The 19,121-nt window shown below is 42.0% G+C and overlaps 1 protein-coding gene across 2 annotated transcripts in view; it reads left to right on the top strand.

Annotated features, from left to right (window-relative positions):
• st14a (ST14 transmembrane serine protease matriptase a) overlaps window positions 1-19,121 on the top strand; it is a 42,548-nt gene that overhangs the window by 19,134 nt on the left and 4,293 nt on the right. For both annotated transcript variants that reach the window (XM_088345725.1, XM_088345724.1), the window contains 14 exons: window positions 554-684; window positions 753-823; window positions 1,775-1,944; window positions 2,022-2,057; window positions 3,453-3,687; window positions 3,773-3,915; window positions 3,994-4,097; window positions 10,920-11,032; window positions 11,110-11,246; window positions 12,816-12,920; window positions 13,002-13,109; window positions 15,963-16,079; window positions 16,354-16,479; window positions 17,705-17,888. In XM_088345725.1, coding sequence (XP_088201851.1) covers window positions 554-684; window positions 753-823; window positions 1,775-1,944; window positions 2,022-2,057; window positions 3,453-3,687; window positions 3,773-3,915; window positions 3,994-4,097; window positions 10,920-11,032; window positions 11,110-11,246; window positions 12,816-12,920; window positions 13,002-13,109; window positions 15,963-16,079; window positions 16,354-16,479; window positions 17,705-17,888 — 1,780 coding nt within the window. The remainder of the gene's footprint in view (window positions 1-553; window positions 685-752; window positions 824-1,774; window positions 1,945-2,021; window positions 2,058-3,452; window positions 3,688-3,772; window positions 3,916-3,993; window positions 4,098-10,919; window positions 11,033-11,109; window positions 11,247-12,815; window positions 12,921-13,001; window positions 13,110-15,962; window positions 16,080-16,353; window positions 16,480-17,704; window positions 17,889-19,121) is intronic.

Here is a 19,121-nt window from a genome sequence, read left to right as displayed (position 1 = left end):
CTCTTAACATCTCATGAAACGACTTCAATTCTACATACCGCAGTACCACGTAAATATTGGCAAACTCCCTATTCTTCACAGGACACATTTTCTCTACCATTTTCATGACACAGTCTTTAATTAATTCACCCCTATTGAAAGCTTTACAGTGCTTAGCAACTCCGAGTCTCATGAAAAAGTGCTGCCGTGCCGTTCAAACAGCTTCCAGTTGCTTCACATGTTCACAGTGTTCGTTTCCATTTAGCTTTTTGTAGTCAGCATATTTCATCTAACAGTGTCTGTAGCACGGTCTCTTGACAAATTATGCCCTCACAGTCAACTTTCCTTTTTGATTTACTGTCACCATGTAAGAATGGGGTAGGCTAAAATTATCACAGTAAGCCATGGGCAAGTTGGCCAAAGGGCTACTGCCGTCATCAGGTCTAATGGTGAATTGTTTTGTTTGGAACTTTTTTTTGTCGGGCCAGTAAAAATGTGGTCACTGCCCATAATTGGCCAATGTTTGGACATACTTAAAAAAACCTGGAAATGTAACTTTTGTTTTTCCTGGCAGTTCGTAAAGACGTCCGTGTCAAGAAGATGTACAGCGGCTCCATGCGCATCACCAACCAGGTTTTTGAGGACGCCTACGAGAACTCTAATAGTTCTGAGTTCAAGGCACTGGCCAATCAAGTCAAGGCGCAGGTAGGAACACCACACCCATGCCCTAGATTGTCCCCCCCTCACTTGTGCTCGTTTGACGTCTTTTGCAGCTCAAAACACTTTACAGCAAAAGTCCGCAGCTGGCCAAATACTACGTGGGCTCCACGGTGCAGGCTTTCAGGTATGATTTGACCAACTTTAGTGATGGGAATCCTGGTTTTTTTCCAGAACCGCACTTTACCCATGGCTCACTAAAAAAGCTGTCTCTTTTAGCTTCAAACGGCCTTTTTTGTTTTTTTTTTAAATCAACATATTATTAATTATTTAGCCTGCCATAGCCTATAAATGCTTGTATTGAGAAAACGAACATGACCTAGTACGGCTTTAAAAGTCTTCAGCCAATAAAGACAGATTCAAATGATGATTGGTTAGCCAATGAAATTCCCAACACAAATGTATTTATAATGTGTATTCAAATCAGAGCTCAAATTAAACATGCGTAATGAAACTCAGGAGCTATAATGGCGTGCAATTATGCGTGATTGACTTCTGGAGAGAGAAGTCAAACTTTTACAACTCTTTCACAATGTTTAAAATAGGACAAAGTAAAATACACATTAGCAAAGGGTTTTAGTGTTGTTAACTGCTCGTCTCCAAATGGCCAATTTTGGAAACGCCTAAACCTACCCTTAGAAAAATGTGTCAAATACATATGTTTAGTTTTTCAGAATGTAATCAATTTGACCTGGAACCAGGTAAGGTTTCATGCTATTGCCACAGCTGTTTTCCATCGAAGATGCTCATGCTACACTTATTGGCAGGCATGTGATTGCAAAAGAAAATTCAGTAAAAAAAAACATTTTCTGTGTGTTCCAATTTGGATTACTCAATGTAAGTAGCCCTTGCAGTGATTATTCAGATAGGGACAACATTTTAGAGTGTTACCTTTCAAAAGAAGCCAAAACTGTTCTTCAAATGCTTGACTTTGGGTACATCTTGGATTAGGATTTTAGGCAAATTCTACAGGATTGTTATGGGTTTAACTTCCAAGAGCCTGCTTATACTACTAACCCACACGTAGAACACTTGAAATGTTCCACGCAATAACCACGGCTCCATCTCCATGCGGCAGCGAGGGCAGCGTCATCGCATACTACATCTCTGAGTTCAGCGTTCCGTCCGGCCAGGAGGCAGCAGTGGACAGCGCCATGTCCACCATGGACAAACTGGTGGATAAGGAGCAGCGCTTCAGCATCAACAGACCGGGAAACTCCCTGCTTCTGGAAGATGTCGTCTCCTCCGGTAAGAACATGTGCCCCAAAAGAATTACAGTAAAAAGATGCTCATCAGTGGAGTGACGCTGTGTTTACTTTTTCCAGAACTCGATTCAAGACTGTTTTCCACGGAATTCAGCAGTAAGTGATCAACCTTTGTGCTTAATGATTACAATAGAATTGCCTTTATAATCATTGAACATTGTTTGCAACAAAATTAGACATGCTCCTCCAGGATCAACGAGATAGACGCGTAATAAAGACTAAAATGATAATTAGTAGTTTGAGATGTGTTTCTAAAAAAGATAAAGAATTTATTTGTGTATATGACGGTTTTTTTCTTTAAACCTAAAAAAGAACTCCAAATTTGGGTGCGCGTTATACCCGAGGTTTTATGGTAGTGTAATATTGGTTTTGCTCAATGATTGATCGGTGGAAACATTTCCCTGGACCACAATCACAAAACATTGTAGATGTAAGTAGTCTGCATTTCTATAGCGCTTTTTAAGTCGATGGAGGTCTCCCAAAGCGCTTTACAATGTGCTTCACACTTTTACACACTAACTAACCGATAGCAGCGTCAGCCATGCAAGGCAACTAACTGATATCGGGGGAATTAGGCATTCAGTGTCTTGCCCAAGGACACTTAGACATTTAACAGAGAGGAGCCGGGAATTGAACCTGCGACCTCTTGATCCCAAGACGAGCGCTCCTCAGCCAATGCCGCCACATTGAATGCAATGGGAAACAAACCCGGGTCTTGGCGGTGAGAACATCGAATCCGAACCACGAGATGACTAAGGAAAAACCATGACTTTTTATCCCACGATTATATTACTTTTATTTATGGTACCAGAGACAAATGTTAAGGGATAAAGAAACAAATTCGTCCTGAAATATAAATAAATAAATGCAAAAAAAGCACGACGAAGAAAACAACTCTTTGGTGTATCTGATGATGACTCAGACTTTAGGAATATTAAATAAACACATTGAAAGCTTTATGTGGGAATTGTGTTTATATTAAATGATTTTTGCAACATGGCTAAAAATTGTGCCAGGTTGATTAGTTTGAGCTAAGGAAATCTTATATTTTATATTTTTTAATCAAAAATTACACTAATAAATATGGTAGAGCTGCGGAATTTTTTTATCTCAAATTTGATAGATATTTAATAACTGTTCAACAATTTAAGTAAATCCTTTGATTTCATGAAATAATTATCACAACAAATAACAAAATGTAATAATAACTTAAAGTAAAATGATGACAAAATAATAATAATATTATTGGTGATTTTAATTATAATGGAAATAACTGTTGTGATCATTCTAAATATAAATCGTAGTTAAAAATCCTTGGTCACTGCTTGCAGACGACAACATTATCATGGATTACTAATATTGTCCCGGTATTCTACAGTCTGTCTTACTGTGAGTAAATAGGTGCTTCGTTTTGTTTGTACAGTTCATTATCACTTAAAAGGAGGTTGACGGGGATAATGATACACCGCCAATTATGTTTCGACGTTGCAGGATTTTTGAGGTTTGCCGAGCACACGAGGACCAACCAGTACGGCCAGATCAAGTCCCCGGGTTTTCCCGACAGCCCGTACCCTCCCAACACCTTCATCCAGTGGTCGCTTCGCGCCGACCCCAACTACGTCATCAAGCTGGTTTTCGATACCATGAACCTCGAAGAAAACTGCGACAACGACTTTGTCAAGATCTACGACTCTCTGGTGGCCATCGAGGCCAACGTCTTGCAGGAGTGAGTCGCCGTGCAGGACGGGAGAAAAATAAAGAACGGCGCCCCCTTTCTGCTCCGACACTAACGCGCTCCCGTCTTTCCGTAGGATGTGCGGCTACTACTCGCCCAGCGAGCCCCTGACCTTTCTGTCCTCCGGCAATGTGATGCTTGTTACCATGGCGACCAACCAAGAGAAGAACTACCCGGGCTTCCGAGCGCAGGTGTCGCAGGTGCACAGAGGCAGGACGGGTAGGAAGCTTCGGTCGGATACCGAACACACGTATGCTCGGATGTGAAACGATGCGGTTGTTCTGATTCTTATAAAAGCTACGGCATGCGGCGGCCAGCTGACAGGCGCGGTCGGTCGCTTCTCATCCCCCAACTTCCCAAATTACTACCCACCCCGGACCTCCTGCGAGTGGAACATCCAGGTGAGGATTGGGCTAAACAATATTGTTGAGCACTCCAGAATGTCCACATAAGAAATCATGGAAGAAAGAATGACGAGTTGATCATCAAAATTTTGCCTTTATAAAATTTGACCTAAACCAGGGGTGTCAAACTCGTTTTAGCTGGGGGCCACAAATGCTATAAGAAAATCTCACAGGGGCCGGACTAGTGAGTTTAAGAGAAAGAGAGGGAGAAAAAGACAGAGAAAGGGAGGGAGGGAAAGAGAGAGCGATAAACAGATAGGGAGAACAAGGGAGACAGAGTAACAGTGAGAGAAAAAGAGAGCGCAGAATAGAGATATGAATGGAGAAGGGGGAAATGAATATAGAGAGAAAAAAGGGAAAGATAAAAAGAATAAGAGAAGTGAAACGACAGAAAGAAAAAGAGTCAGCAGGAGAAAAAGAGACAAAGTGAGGTGAGAGAGAGAGGTCGAAAAAGGGAAAGAAAGAGGGTGAGAAAGAAAAAGAAAAACCGAAAGAAAGAGTCAAGTCAAGTCAAATTTATTTATATAGCCCTTAATCACAAAAATGTCTCAAAGGACTGCACAGGATTACAGTTACAAAATTACACAATTACCTGATCTTAAACTAGCAAACCAGCATGCGGGCAAGGAAAAACTCAAAAACCTCAGTGTGAGGAGAAAAGAGAAACCTTGAGAAAGGACCTCACATGTGGTAATCCCCCTTCCAGGATTGAACAGGGTGAATTACAATTAGCATTACTGTACACAGAATAGTAAACACTAGGTAAGATGTTGAAAATGTCCGGAAAGAGCATGACATCAACGACGACGCCAGCTGGTAAATGCAGGGGTTGACATGCTGCAGGTCAGACCCCGGTCCGCTGACCCATCCCAAATCATCCTTCTCCTTCGTATCAGCCAGGCAGGCCTCAGAAAAAGACAGGACAAAACAGAATACGAGGTGGGCATCAATCATATGCTTTGGAATAGAAGTGTGTCTTAAGCCTCAATTTAAAAACTTCCGTTGAGGTTGCAGATCTTATCTCCAGAGGCAGGGCATTCCACAACACCGGGGCCCGGATGGAGAACGCTCTCGAGCCCGCAGACTTCTTGGCTCTCGGAATCACAAGTAGACCGGCATTTTCCGAGCGCAGACTCCGTGCAGGAACATAGGGGGAAATCAAATCAGAGAGATAAGAGGGTGCAAGCCCATGCAAACATTTATATGTTAATAAGAGAACCTTAAAGTCACATCTTAAGTGGACTGGGAGCCAGTGCAAGTTGGCCAGTACAGGTGTAATATGCTCAAACTTTTTAGTCTTAGTCAAAAGTCTAGCTGCCGCATTCTGAACCAGCTGCAAACTTTTAATGCTTGACATCGGGAGACCAGAAAGCAATACATTACAGTAATCAAGCCGAGAAGTAATAAACGCATGAATTAAAATCTCTGCATCTGATTGGGACAGCATTGAACGAATCTTCGCAATATTACGGAGGTGGTAGAAAGCTATTCTAGTAATATTTTTCACATGTAACTGAAACGACAGATTAGGATCAAATATAACACCTAGATTTTTGACCGAGTCACTATGGGTGATATTACATTTGTCTAGGTTCAGGGTAATGTTTGAAAACAAATGACGACAGTGAGCTGGACCAATAATCAACATTTCAGTTTTTTCTGGGTTAAGGCGTAAAAAATTATTTGACATCCATCTTTGAATCTCAGTAAGGCAATCCTCCAGATTTCTAAAACTTAAATGTCCAGTTTTTTCCAGTGGCACATACAGTTGAGTGTCATCTGCATAGCAGTGGAAACTAATATTATACTTGCGGATAATGTCACCAAGCGGGATCATATAAATACTAAAAAGAAGGGGGCCAAGTACAGAGCCTTGAGGAACACCACAAGGGACATTAGATTGTTTAGAGGTCATATTGCCATAGTTAACACATTGCATCCTGTCTGACAGGTAGGACCTAAACCACGAGAGTACAGTTCCTGAGATACCAATGCGTTCTAGACGAATCAATAATATGTTGTGGTCGACCGTATCAAAAGCAGCGCTGAGATCCAGCAGCAGTAACATTGATGAGGCACCAGAATCTATTGTTAAAAGGAGATCATTGGTTACTTTTGCAAGGGCTGTCTCAGTAGAATGATTTGCTCTAAATGCTGACTGGACAGTTTCAAAAAGGTTATTTTCTGACATGAAGTCATTTAGCTGCTGTGCAACGACCTTTTCAAGTAATTTCGCAAGAAATGGCAGATTTGACACTGGCCTATAATTACCTAGGCTTTCTGGGTCAAGGTTAGGTCGCTTAAGCGTGGGTTTAATGACGGCAGACTTGAAGGCTACAGGAACAATACCCGAGGATAGCGATATATTAATAATATTTAAAACTGATGGTCCTAAGATCTCAAACAGATCCTTCACCAGTGAAGCTGGAAACAGATCAAGCAGGCACGTAGTTTGTTTGGCCCTACTGACCATCTGTGTTAGATTATCAAGGGACAATTCATTGAAACTGGAGAATGTTTCTAAACAACCGCTGACACAGTCCATACCTAGCACCTCCACATCTTTGTTTTAAAACTAGTAGGGGTATTAGAAGTAAATTTCAACCTATTTTCCGATATAAGAGCAACACCTCCACCTTTTTTGCATGGTCGTGCCAAGTGCGCACTCACAAAGTTAGGGGGAGAAGCCTCATTTAACACTACAAACTCATTTGGTTTCAACCAGGTCTCACAAAGGCCAATAAGGTTAAGATTGTGTTCATTAATAAGGTCATTAACAAGTAAAGCTTTGGAGGCTAGTGATCTAATATTAAGAAGGCCAAGCTTCAGCACTGTGGACTGAGCTGAAACCTTTCGCGAGTTTTGCACCTTAGTGGTAACCACCACAGGATTCGACTGCCGGTCCCGGGTCTTGTGCCTTGCATGACGGCAGATGCGGCCCGAATTCCATACCACAGGAATATTGTTGACCGGTGGAGTAGCAGGATGACTATTGGTAGAAAATAATGTTATTTCTTCTCCCTCCTCACCTAACAAGGGAGAAACAGAGGTAAGAGGCACAGAAGAAGATGCTATAGAATAGTATAAATCAGGGTGTATGGTGCAGTCAGTAGAACACTCTAAACTACAAAAACTATGTGAATTGCATGAATCTAGCATAGCACTAGTTAGCTCTAGCGTTACAGACTCCACACCCATGGTAACAGGTTCACTAATCACCTGTGACCTGGCCTGCACTAGTGTATCCTGTCATGGAAGGCTTAAACAGTAATCTATATTTTTAGAAAGAGTGAGAGCACCTTCCCAGTTAGGGTGAAGGCCGTCTCTCCTCAGCAGGTCAGGTCGGCCCCAGAAAGCAGGCCAGTTATCCACAAACCTAAATCCCTTCTGATTGCAAAAACTTGCCAGCCATCGGTTTAGCGAAACTAGTCTGCTAAACCTCTCATCATTGCCTCTCGCAGGCAAGGGGCCAGAGACAATTACTCGATGCCGACTCATCTTTCTGGCGAGATTACAGGTCCTAGCAATATTTTTCTTTGTAATCTCAGATTGTCTCATTCTAGTATCATTGGAGCCGACGTGAATGACTATATCGGTGTAGCTAGCCCTGTCCTGGTGTCTAGGTTTGCTCGTCAGCTCCCTCAAATTAGCCTCAATGTCGGGTGCTCTGGCCCCAGAAATACACATAACCGTGGCTGGGGTGCTAAGCTTTATGTTACGGGCGATGGAGTCACCTATAACTAGGGTGCGGGAGCCAGTAGACCGGGGTGGAGTGGGACTAGCTAGGGGGCTGAACTTGTTATGCGTCTGAATTGGCTCACCGCGATTAGCATGCCGTTTAGGGCTAATGCTAACCGGACTAGCAGGTTCGCTACAACCCACGCTAGCAGTGGTGTCCGAGGCACCTAACATTTTCCGTTTAAACTGCTCTAGCTCACGGACACGTCCCTCTAGAAGGGCAACCTGCCTACGGACACGGGAGCAACCTTTACAGCAACCCATACTTACTTGTAAGCGTCGGATGCCAAGAGCGTCCTAGCAGCCGTGGGAGGGGATATCCTTCAACAAACGATCGGCAGCAGCTTCCGACTGTAAAAACAATTGTGCACGGCACTTACCTTGCGCCAATCGTCCGAGATACTTACCCGAAACTTTTCAAGATAAAAAGTCTCAATCCAGAATTCTGCTAAAGTAGGAATCTGAAACAATCTCGTAGACGCGACGACGTGAGCAACACAAAATTCCCGCCACTCGATAACCCGGAACCGAGAATCAAAGTGCAAATTATAGAGAGAAAATAGAAAGAGAGCAAGACAGAGAAAAAGAAAGAGTTAAAGAGTGAGAGAGAAATAGATAAAAAGAGAGAGAGAGCAGGAGAAAGAAAAAGATAAATAAATAAAAAAAAAGTGAGTCAGAGAGAAATGGAAAAATACTACCACAATTGTTTTGCAAGTGTTAACTGGCTTTGGTGACATCTGGTGGAAAGATTTAAAACTACAGCTCATTTTCCTCTTGCGCTTCTCTCACTGTTGTCTTGCGGGCCGGACTTAAACCATTGGTGGGCCTGGTCTGGCCCGCGGGCCGCCAGTTTGACGCCTGTGACAGTGAGGTAAATATCAATTTTGCGGTTTCTGGTATAAAAGGAGGTATAAATGGTAAATGGTCTGCATTTTCAAGTCAATGAAGACCTCGCAAAGTGCTTTACTATGCGCTTCACACATAACCTATTGACACACACTCTCACACACCAATAGCAGCCAAGCAAGGCGCCGACCTGCTTATTGGGGATTCAATGTCTTGCCCAAATACACTTCGACATATAACACGGAGGAGCCGGGAATCGAACCTGCAAACACTTGATCCCAAGACGAGCGCTCTACCTCCTAATGTCTTCTTTTTCTCTCTCGCGTTCTTTGTCTTTTTTTTTTGCCGTGCATTCTGCAGTGCATTTTGTGATTTTATTTTGACATTGTTTTTGTTAGGTCACACCAAAATATTATCTAAATGACGGAGCGATTAAGAAATTACCTTAAAAATAAGGCCATAGTCAAAGCTTTATGATGTCATTCAAATGTTTTTACAGTTAAAGGAATTGTCACATTTCAAAGTTTAATTTGAACAAAAGTCAAGTCCTGTTTATTTGTGACGCCCTTCATCACAAAGAGTCTCAAAGGTCTGCACAGTTCAAAGACTATTGCAAGCTACAGACTATTCTGACACCATCCCCTGATCTAAAACCTACATGAGGGCAAATAATATACCGATATTGTCAGAGAGAGATCTAGAACGTAGTAAAACATGTTTTTGTTCTACCGGCAGATGACATTTGCTACTTTAAAGGAGTTTTTTTTATATTTCTGAAAAACATGATAAAAATATGAAATAAAACTAAAAAAAATAGGTTAAGAAAATAGTAAAGTTCCAAATGACATCAAAATTTCTAACCAAAGTGAATGGACTTTTTGTATACAGCGCTTTGAGTGAATGAAAAGTTTAATGAAGTGCTCTGGCTCAAAAGGTTTGAAAAACACTGCTGTAGTTAACACAAGTGGTATGTCGGCGCCCTCTAGTGGTTTGCAAAAATCAACCCTTTAATGCAATTTTCTTGAGCATTCATATCAACGTTGTGAAACAATGTATACAACGAGATTAAACATGGCAGATTTATATATATATATATATATATATATATATATATATATGATGGCCAAATGAAGATGATGAATTGTTAATCTTTACAAACTATCATGTAGGCTGAAAAAATATGTCATCTTTTTTTTTTAATCTATTTTTTCGCTTTCTTTTTTCTTCCCTCCCTAATGTTTCCCTAGTTTATACAGTATCTCTGTAAAAATGAATCGAGTCTACATACCAAAATTTAGTCTGTTTTTAAATTAATTTTCTATTTGCTTTTTGATGATAAATGGTGGAGTACATTGTTAAAGGTGGCCTTAAAGAAATTGAAAGTTGAATTTTTTTCTAAAGTGTGTGTCAAAAACGCCCATCCATCCATCTATCCATCCATCCATTATCTGCACCGCTTATCCTCAGTAGCGTCGCGGGGGTGCTGGAGCCCATACCAGCCATCTCTGGGCAGTAGGCAGGGGACACCCTGAACTGGTTGCCAGCCAGTCACAGGGCACACAGGGACAGACAATTCACTTGCTCATTCACACCTAGGGACAATTTGGACCGGCCAAATAACCTGACATGCATGTCTCTGGAATATGGGAGGAAACCGGAGTGACCGGAGGAAACCCAAGCAAGCACGGGGAGAACATGCAAACTCCGCACAGGACCGTTGGTAGCTGGATTTGAACCCATGACCTCAGAACAGTGCCGCACACGCGCTAACCACCGCGCCGCCGTGCTGTTAAAAACGCCCAACTGAATTTAAAGAGCTCATATGCTTTATCTTCGACGGCTCCCATCTGCTTTTACAATTAGCAAAGCTGCCCTGGGTGGAACACATTAGGTAAGAGCAATGGGAATTGGGGGAGTGCTCGAGAGTGACGTCATGCTCACCCCAAGATTTTTTTTGTTGTTGTTTGTAATTTTTAGTGTAGTATGAAAATGATGAAAGTAAAAAGAGGCCTTCTTCAACTACAGTCCAAACGCCAACCCATACTCCAGTATATTTGAGCAGGTGGAGATACTATTAATATATAAATTCATTCAATTAAAATGACCCACAGATTATTAGCAAATGATGACCACCTTTAAGCTGTTGACCTTGTTCTCTTGTAATTGCGCAATGATACAAGTAAATTATCATTAAACTGTGCTAATTCATAACCTTGAAAAAACAACTTCTCCAAGGTCCCCCCTGGCAAGGCCGTGAAGGTGACGTTCAAGAAGTTTCTCATGTCCGAACCGGGCCAGGGTGGAAGCAAGGGCTGCCACAAGGACTACGTGAAGGTCAATGGCAAGAAGTGAGTCCCCTATGGACAATAAAGAGCATCATTTGATCTTTACTGATTTCTAATGTGTTTTTTTGAATTTTTTTAAGGTTTTGTGGAGATTATTCCGACAACTCCCTCACGGAGACCAGCCGCACCAACAAAATGACAGTCGTGTTTTACTCTGACGGGTCCTACGTGGACATCGGCTTCAATGCCACATATGAGGCCGTCGACGTTGCTAACCGTAAGAGTTCTAGCTTATTGACAATAAGTATTTGGATACTACTCTTGATAAATCTGCTCAATAATTCACACATGTGACTTCTTATAAGGATTAGTTTGAAATCTACAGGGTGTGTACGGGTACTCGAAAACCTAAAGAAATGCTTGAATTTTGGGTGAAGTGCTTGAACTTGCCATTGCCATGTTTTATGGCAGTTTGACTATAAACCACGCATTAAATGAAGAAAAAACTTTTTTTTTTGGGGCATGAAAATGATGCCGACACTCCTGCTCTTGTGGCTTGTCATTATGGTGTTGCTATATGAAGCGTCATCGTCCTCTATTGGTAGCACCCAAGAGGTCCACTCTATTTAGAAAACTGTCCTTTTTGGCTCAGCTTTCTGAGGCTCCCAAATGACTCCTACCATTTTTTTAAATGATATATTATCAATAAGAATACGACATTATTGACCAAATTATTTAGTAATCAGTCATTTTAGATATTTTGCTAAGGATCCCTGAAAACCACATAAATATAACTTAAAATCTTAAAATAATTTGTAAAATACAAAACCATTTTTGCTTTTTACACACTGAACAGATATAAAGTTGAACATTAACACAAAATCCCTGAAACGCAAAAACAATATAATATAAATTAAACATATTAACACTTCGGTGCTATAATTAAATAATAGGGAAAATATAACTATTTATAATTCTTTTTTTAAAACAATTTAGACACAGATCCTCTGAAAAACACGCAAAAATATGGATTAAAATAAGTAAATATCAGCAGTCGATTAAAAGATTGAACGCACTCTCATTAAAATGAGGCCGATTTGGCTCATTTTTATGCGTGCAGTCCTTTTTTTTGTCTTCTGTATTAAACTCTATTATTACCCAACACCTCTAAAGCCCTTTCTGTGTTTCTAAAAATGTGTGACGTAGCCAAGCTGGGTGTGCATTATTGAGGCAGAATGGCAGAATTCTTATCAGTTTATAGCAGCCAATTGACACTAAAAGATTATAGATTGGAACAGCTTAAAAAAAGGACAAAGTATGTCCTAGCAAAGTCATCCATCCATCCATTATCCGTACCGCTTATCCTCAGTAGGGTCGCGGGGGTTGCTGGAGCCCATCCCAGTTATCGTCAGGCAGTGGGCAGGGGACACCCTGAACTAGTTGCAGGGCACACAGAGACCGACAACTCACTCGCTCAATCACACCTAGGGTCAATTTGGACAACCCAATCCAACTGCCATGCATGTTTTTGGAACGTGGTAAGAAACCGGAGTGGCCAGACGAAAACCACGCAGGCACGGGGAGAACATACAAACTCCACACAAGGAGGTTCGATCTCATGACCTCAGAACACGCGCTAACCACTGCGCCGCCGTGCTGCCTAGCAAAGTCAACACAAACAAACGTTTTTTGATCGGCGCTGGATTATTCCTTTAAAAGTGCTTGACTTTAGCCATGAAAGCGGTGCACGAACCCTGAATTTAGCAGCGACTCCACTTGACTTTCAACCAGAGTCGCTCCCGACACACTTAAAACGTTTCCCTGTTCCCGTCTGTCAAATTTTCAGCTTGCCCCATGCAGTTCCAGTGCAAAAACCAGCGCTGCATCAAGTCCGACCTCAAGTGCGACGGCTGGAACGACTGCGGCGACATGAGCGACGAGTTAAACTGCAGTACGTTGTGTTTCCCTGCTCATGACTTCTGAGTATCCACATGCTCGCTCACCCTGACAACGGCTCCCTTTTGTCCTTCAGAGTGCAGCGCGACGCATATATCTTGTAAGAACGGCCTGTGCAAACCCAAGTTCTGGGAATGCGACAGCGTGGATGACTGCGGCGATGGTACCGATGAACAGAACTGCGGTATGATTGTTTCTTTTCTCTATGTTTTCATTTTACCCTGTTAGATGATGGTCAAATGGTAAATGGTCTGCATTTCTATAGCGCTTTTCAAGTCAATGAAGACCTCCCAAAGCGCTTTACAATGCGCTTCACACTTGCCCATTCACACACACACTCACACACCAAATAGCAGCCATGCAAGGCGCCGACCTGCTTATCGGGGGCATTAGGGATTCAGTGTCTTGCCCAAGGACACTTCGACATGTAACACGGAGGAGGAATCGAACCTGCGATCTCTTCAGATTCAGATTCAGATTCAGATTTACTTTATTGTCATTCGTGTACACGTGTATACAGAACGAAATGTCGATACATCTGACCCGCACAGTTTCTTTGAACGTCAGCCGGGATAGATAAGATTAACCATGTCTTCGTCAGAATTTTAGCGCAGCAGTTCGTCATCTCGCGGTTCGATGCCTCTTCCAGTTGTTAAATGGTCCAGTTTATTGTCCAGAGAGCGAATGTTAGAGGGGTTAGCCTTTAGCCTAGCTGTTAGCCCGGCCCGCTTCGTCGAGGGGTTAGCCTTTAGCCTAGCTGTTAGCCCGGCCCGCTTCTTCGTCGCGCCGCTGTCTTGCCACTCTGCTTCGCTGCTTTGTAGGCCGCTGGTCTTGTAGGTCTTGTTAAACACTCCCGAGTGATCCCAAGACGAGCGCTCTACCTAATGTGAAAAAATTATGGCGTCAGTTATTAGGTCCGTAATTTAACATTGTTAAATTTCTTTTATGCTAATACAGCTAATGTTAGTAGCGGGGTCGCTAGCAGCGAGCGTACCTCGGTATATGCTAGGGGCTGTAAATATTCAAGTCAAGTCATGTTAATTTGTGACGCCCTTAATCACAAGGAGTCTCAAAGGGCTGCAGGATGGAAGCTAGAAACAGAGAAAAAGAGCAAGAGAGAACTAAAGAAAGACAGGACTGAGGGAAAAGAGAAAAAGGAAACCATAAAAGGAAGAGATAATAAAGGACAAAAGAAAGAGAAATAAAGGAGAGAAGGAAGGTAGTGAGAAAGATCAAAGGAGAGAGAAATACAGAAAGAGAAAATAAATGAGGAAGGAATGGAGAGGAAAAAAGACAGAAAGAGCAAGAGAGAAAGAAAAACAAAGGAAGAAAGGAAAGAAGAGGCAAAAGGATGAAGGAAGACAGAATAGAGAAAAAAGCGAGAAAGAAAAAAGAGCAGGAGAGAAAGAATGAGAGCAAGAAAGAAAAAGGAAGAAAGGAAACAAAGAAAGGAAAGAAAGGTACAGCGGAAGGAGGTAAAGCGCATTGATTAGCTCAAGCACCTCTAATTGGGATGACTTGTGACGCTAGACATTGTTGTGAAACGACTTTTCCTTCTTCGGCGTGTTTTTGATTCCGGGTAGCTGGAGGGGGGGTTATAAAATTAAATTCTGGAAAAATGAGCATTTCCTTCGAAGGTTTTATTCACAGAATATTCCGAGCACAAACAAGTTACTGACGATGATTAGTGACAAATCACAAGTGCTGAGAATAAAATGGCTGACTATTATTCTTGTACCTACAGGGTGGTCCATAAGCTGAATTGAATTTAAAATCTGACTCCAATTTCTACGTTTTGCAAACAAAAACACTTCAAACCTATTGTGTTGTGTGGCTTTGGGAGACTAGAGAGGGATGAAACACTTTTTAGTCACGTTTAAGTGAAAGATTGTCATTTCATTTTTGTTGAAATTCCAATTTATTTATCGAAGAAGTGCTCTTAAAGTTTCTTTAGAATTTATCTATCTATCTCTCTCTCTCTATCTCTCTACCTACCTACCTACCTTGGTCATATCCCTCAAGAGGGGTGACCGACAGCAAGACAAACACATACAATAAAAGAAAAGAAAAAGAAAATAAAATGGGAAAAATTTGCAAAAAACCACACACAAAGTTTTTGGGACCATGGCCAACCCAAATGCCCAGACATCCAAACAAGTTAATCACCTCGGCACCCAAGTCGGTCATGCTTTCGTCCCTCCAGATGAAACCGGACACAACAAAGCGGCCATGTCACTCGGGTCAGGGTGAAACAACACACTCTTCTGTTCAACAGCAGGGCCCGACAGCTTTAGCTGGTTTACCCCTGCCGCATCATACAGGTGCCCCGCCCATTCTTAGTTACTATCCTGTGGTGAGGGGCCCTCTCCCCCTGAGAGGTGAGAGAATTTTCCCACCGTGGTCCGCTGTGTGTCGTAAGAGGCAATTAAAGTGGAGGGAGCGAGGGGACTAGGGATCCTCTCCTCTCTATCTCTACTCCTTAAGAGACAGCAAGGCAAAGAAAGGGGGCGGGAAACCGAAAGGTCCCGCAAACCCTAGTTATAGGGTCACTAAATGTGAGAGGATGTGGAAGTAAAGCGACTGAGTGGAAGAAAGAGGAGATCGGAAGGATGATGACTTATAATTTATAACAACTATTAATTTTGTATATTTGCATTATTAAAAATTCTTACACCAATTTTTAGGCTTTTACAGCAAATCAATATCGGCTCCAAATACGTTATCGGCCTCCTCTTGATACTAATCTAATAAATCCTTATCGGTGTATGCTTAGACTTGTAACACTTTGTTATATCAGTGTTGTAATGCCTTCGCATGGTTTACAGTCTTAATTGCTTAGTTCACACATTGAACGATTCAGGAAAATCGCAATAGTCTCATTTCATCTCCCAGCCTGACGTACTCATATAAAAATCCATATTTGGCATCGCGAGCCATAGGTTCCCGACCCCTGTACTAGGAACCATGTCTTCCGTTTCGGAAAGTGTCCCCAAAGCCAGAAGATTTGACTTCTAAACTGCATTTGTTTGCTTGACAGGCACATGCTTCGCTGGACAGCTCACCTGCCAAAACGGCAAATGCGTCTCGGAGAAGAGTCGCTGTGACGGGAGAAACGACTGCGGCGACGGTTCGGACGAGCTCGATTGCGGACGCGGTAAATATTTTAATTCGGCTTGATCGAATTTTCGGTGTACATTTAAATGGCCTGTATTTTTTTCTAGACAGTAATTGGCAGAAAATTGCCACTTATTTTTGCATTTGTATTTTAGTAATGGAATTGGTATCGATACTCATGCCAGTTTTTTTGTTTGTTTTTTTATTTTGAAATAAAAACATCAGTAGGAATATACTCTGGTTCCATAACGTTTTACTGCATTATTCCTTCGTTATTTAAGTAATTATCGTTTCCTTCCTTGGGTTGTGCGTAGGTTCTGGTTCTGTGGTTTGCAGCGACCTCACATTTACATGTAAGAACAACAAGTGCATTAGCAAAGTCAACCCCGAATGTGACGACAACAAAGACTGCGACGACGGCTCGGACGAGGACAATTGTGGTATGTGTGTTTGGATTGAAATTTTTGTCAATTTGCCAGATTTTCTCGACCTTAGGGCGCACCGGGTTAAAAGACAACGTCTCTGTAGGAGACACATAGAAGTACCAGAAGATAGCATACCAGTCGCATTTAGTTGATAAAGTGATGGATCTCACGAAAACCTTGGATTTCACCCAAAAATCGGAATTTAGCATTATGCTGTGTAAGCCTAGCCTTATACACAGACCCACACTTCACCCTTTAGCAGCCTCATGGTGTCCTTGGGCTACGTCTGCCGACTGACATCACATACTCATACCTGTCAACCTCCAGGGCTCCATGCCCTTACAAAATGTTTTATTTTCCCTTACAAAATAATCTTTTTTTTCAAACGTTTTTATTTATGTAGTTCAACATGTTATATTGTACATGTGTTTCGTCATATCATATATATTGTTAATTAACATTTTGTTGTGATATACTGAGTTGCTCGACATGGAGGTTTATTATGAAAAAAGTTCAAAAATGAAGTCGCTTGGATGTTTACTGTAGAAGGAAAAAATACATGCAAATATAATTCAGTAGAATAATACATTTTCTTATTCAAATTATGAATTCGTTTTCTGCATTAACATTATTGTTGGTAATATACTGATTTAAAGGGATAACCACAAACCTCTTTTTTTCATTTTCTCCTTTTATACTTAGACTTTATACTTACAACAATAATGATTCGTAATATAATGCATCAAAGCAAGTGAGCCGTTTTAGAGCCGGATCTCTTAAATGAGTTGAGCCGAAAAAGCCGGTTCTCTAAAAAGAGACGGACTTCCTTTCGCTACACAACTACCACATGAAATTCGATGTTTTTTAAGACCACATGTATTTCAAATGTACTCAATCAACCCCGCCTGTTGTTTTCAGATCAGAATGACTTACGGCGTTTTAATTCAGGTTCGGCCATTGCGACTTCATAATTGTATCCAAAGAAAATTCAAAACTATGTTGTAATGTAGGCCTACTGTTTCGCTTTGTTCACGTGTGATCGGAATGATGCATGATGGGAAATCCCCAGGCGGCAGACGCACGCACACAGTAGAATCAAAATGCATAATAAACGTACTTTGTACGGCAAAAGCGTACAGGTTGACTGGTACGCATACTGGGCGCACCGCACAATTTGAAGAGAATCCGAGACTTTCACGTCGTGAAAATACGGTACTCACACTCTTTGCCGACGGGGCAGATTGCGGGCGCAGCAAGTTCAAGACGTCCCGCATCGTCGGAGGTCAGGACGCGGTGGCCGGCGAGTTCCCGTGGCAAGTCAGCCTCCACGTCAAACGCTACGGACACGTGTGCGGCGCCAGTCTCATCAGCCCCCGATGGCTCGTCACCGCCGCCCACTGCGTGCAGGATGACGCCAAGACCAAGTAGGGTTCACCTTTTGAGATACTAACTAATTGTAATTCTTATATAATGTTAAACACATTTGTAAAACTTATCCATCCATCCATCAATTATCTGCACTGCTTATCCTCAGTAGGGTCGCGGGGGTGCCGGAGCCCATCCCAGCCGTCTTGAGGGAATGGGCAGGGGACACCCTGAACTGGTTGCCAGCCAGTCACAGGGCACACAGACATACAACCTTTTTCAGCTAGGGACAATTTGGATCGCCCAATTAACCTAACGTGCTTATCCTCAGTAGGGTCACGGGGGTGCTGGAGCCCATCCCAGCTATCATCGGGCAGTGGGCAGGAGACACCCTAAACTGGTTGCCAACCAGTCACAAGGCACATAGAGACAGACAACTCAATCGCTCATTCACACCTAGGGACAATTTGGACCGGCCAATTAACCTGCCATGCATGTTTTGGGAATGTGGGAGGAAATTGGAGCTCCTGGAGGAAACCCATGCTAGCATGGGGAGAACATGCAAACTCCACACAGGAGGTCCAATCTCATGACCTCGGAACTGTGCCGCACACACGCTAACCACTGCACTGCCGTGCTGCCCTTGTAAAACGTAATAGTGGTATAATTTTCGGTTCATCCCGAATTTACAATTTGATTACACAAAATATTTTAGAAATATGTGGAGAAAAAAGTTGAATAACTTAATTTTTGGGGTATATTTGATACTAATGGGTATGACTTGACTTGAATTCTATTTTTTCTTCCTGTTTTTAATATTGGGCACCTGCAAAGGAGATTGCATAGGACACCCTTTAGGGCAGATTTGCTTTTGCCATATAGGAAATGTAATAAAAAAGACGCGCTTAGGGGGAAGGGCCTTTAGAACAAGTTGGAATTTCTTATCTGAGGTTTGGCTTTTCGACCCTGTTCTCAATTCAAGTTTAAAATCCATTGATGTCTTCTCTCCTTATTTTGAATGTCTACTACACATAAAACTCAATATGTATAACTAACAAAAAAAATAAACAATAAAAAACGTTATTGGTACAATTGCATACATATATAATAAATACATTAACACATTTATAACACGTTTTTTTTTTTTTCAAATCAATCTTAAATAAAATTTCTACTTTTCACGAGCCCTTAACCTCTTGGGTGGTCGGGGCACCACTTCCTCTACAGGCGTGTTTTTAGAGTAGGGGTTTGCTCCCCCACATTAAACGGCTAGTATTGGTGTCCATGGTTAC

This window comes from Urocampus carinirostris, chromosome 10 (genome assembly GCF_059441175.1).
Source record: "Urocampus carinirostris isolate Australia breed hairy pipefish chromosome 10, RoL_Ucar_1.0, whole genome shotgun sequence".
NCBI lineage: Eukaryota > Metazoa > Chordata > Actinopteri > Syngnathiformes > Syngnathidae > Urocampus > Urocampus carinirostris.
Note: the sequence above shows the minus strand (reverse complement) of the source record. Positions and strands in the feature narration are given on the sequence as shown.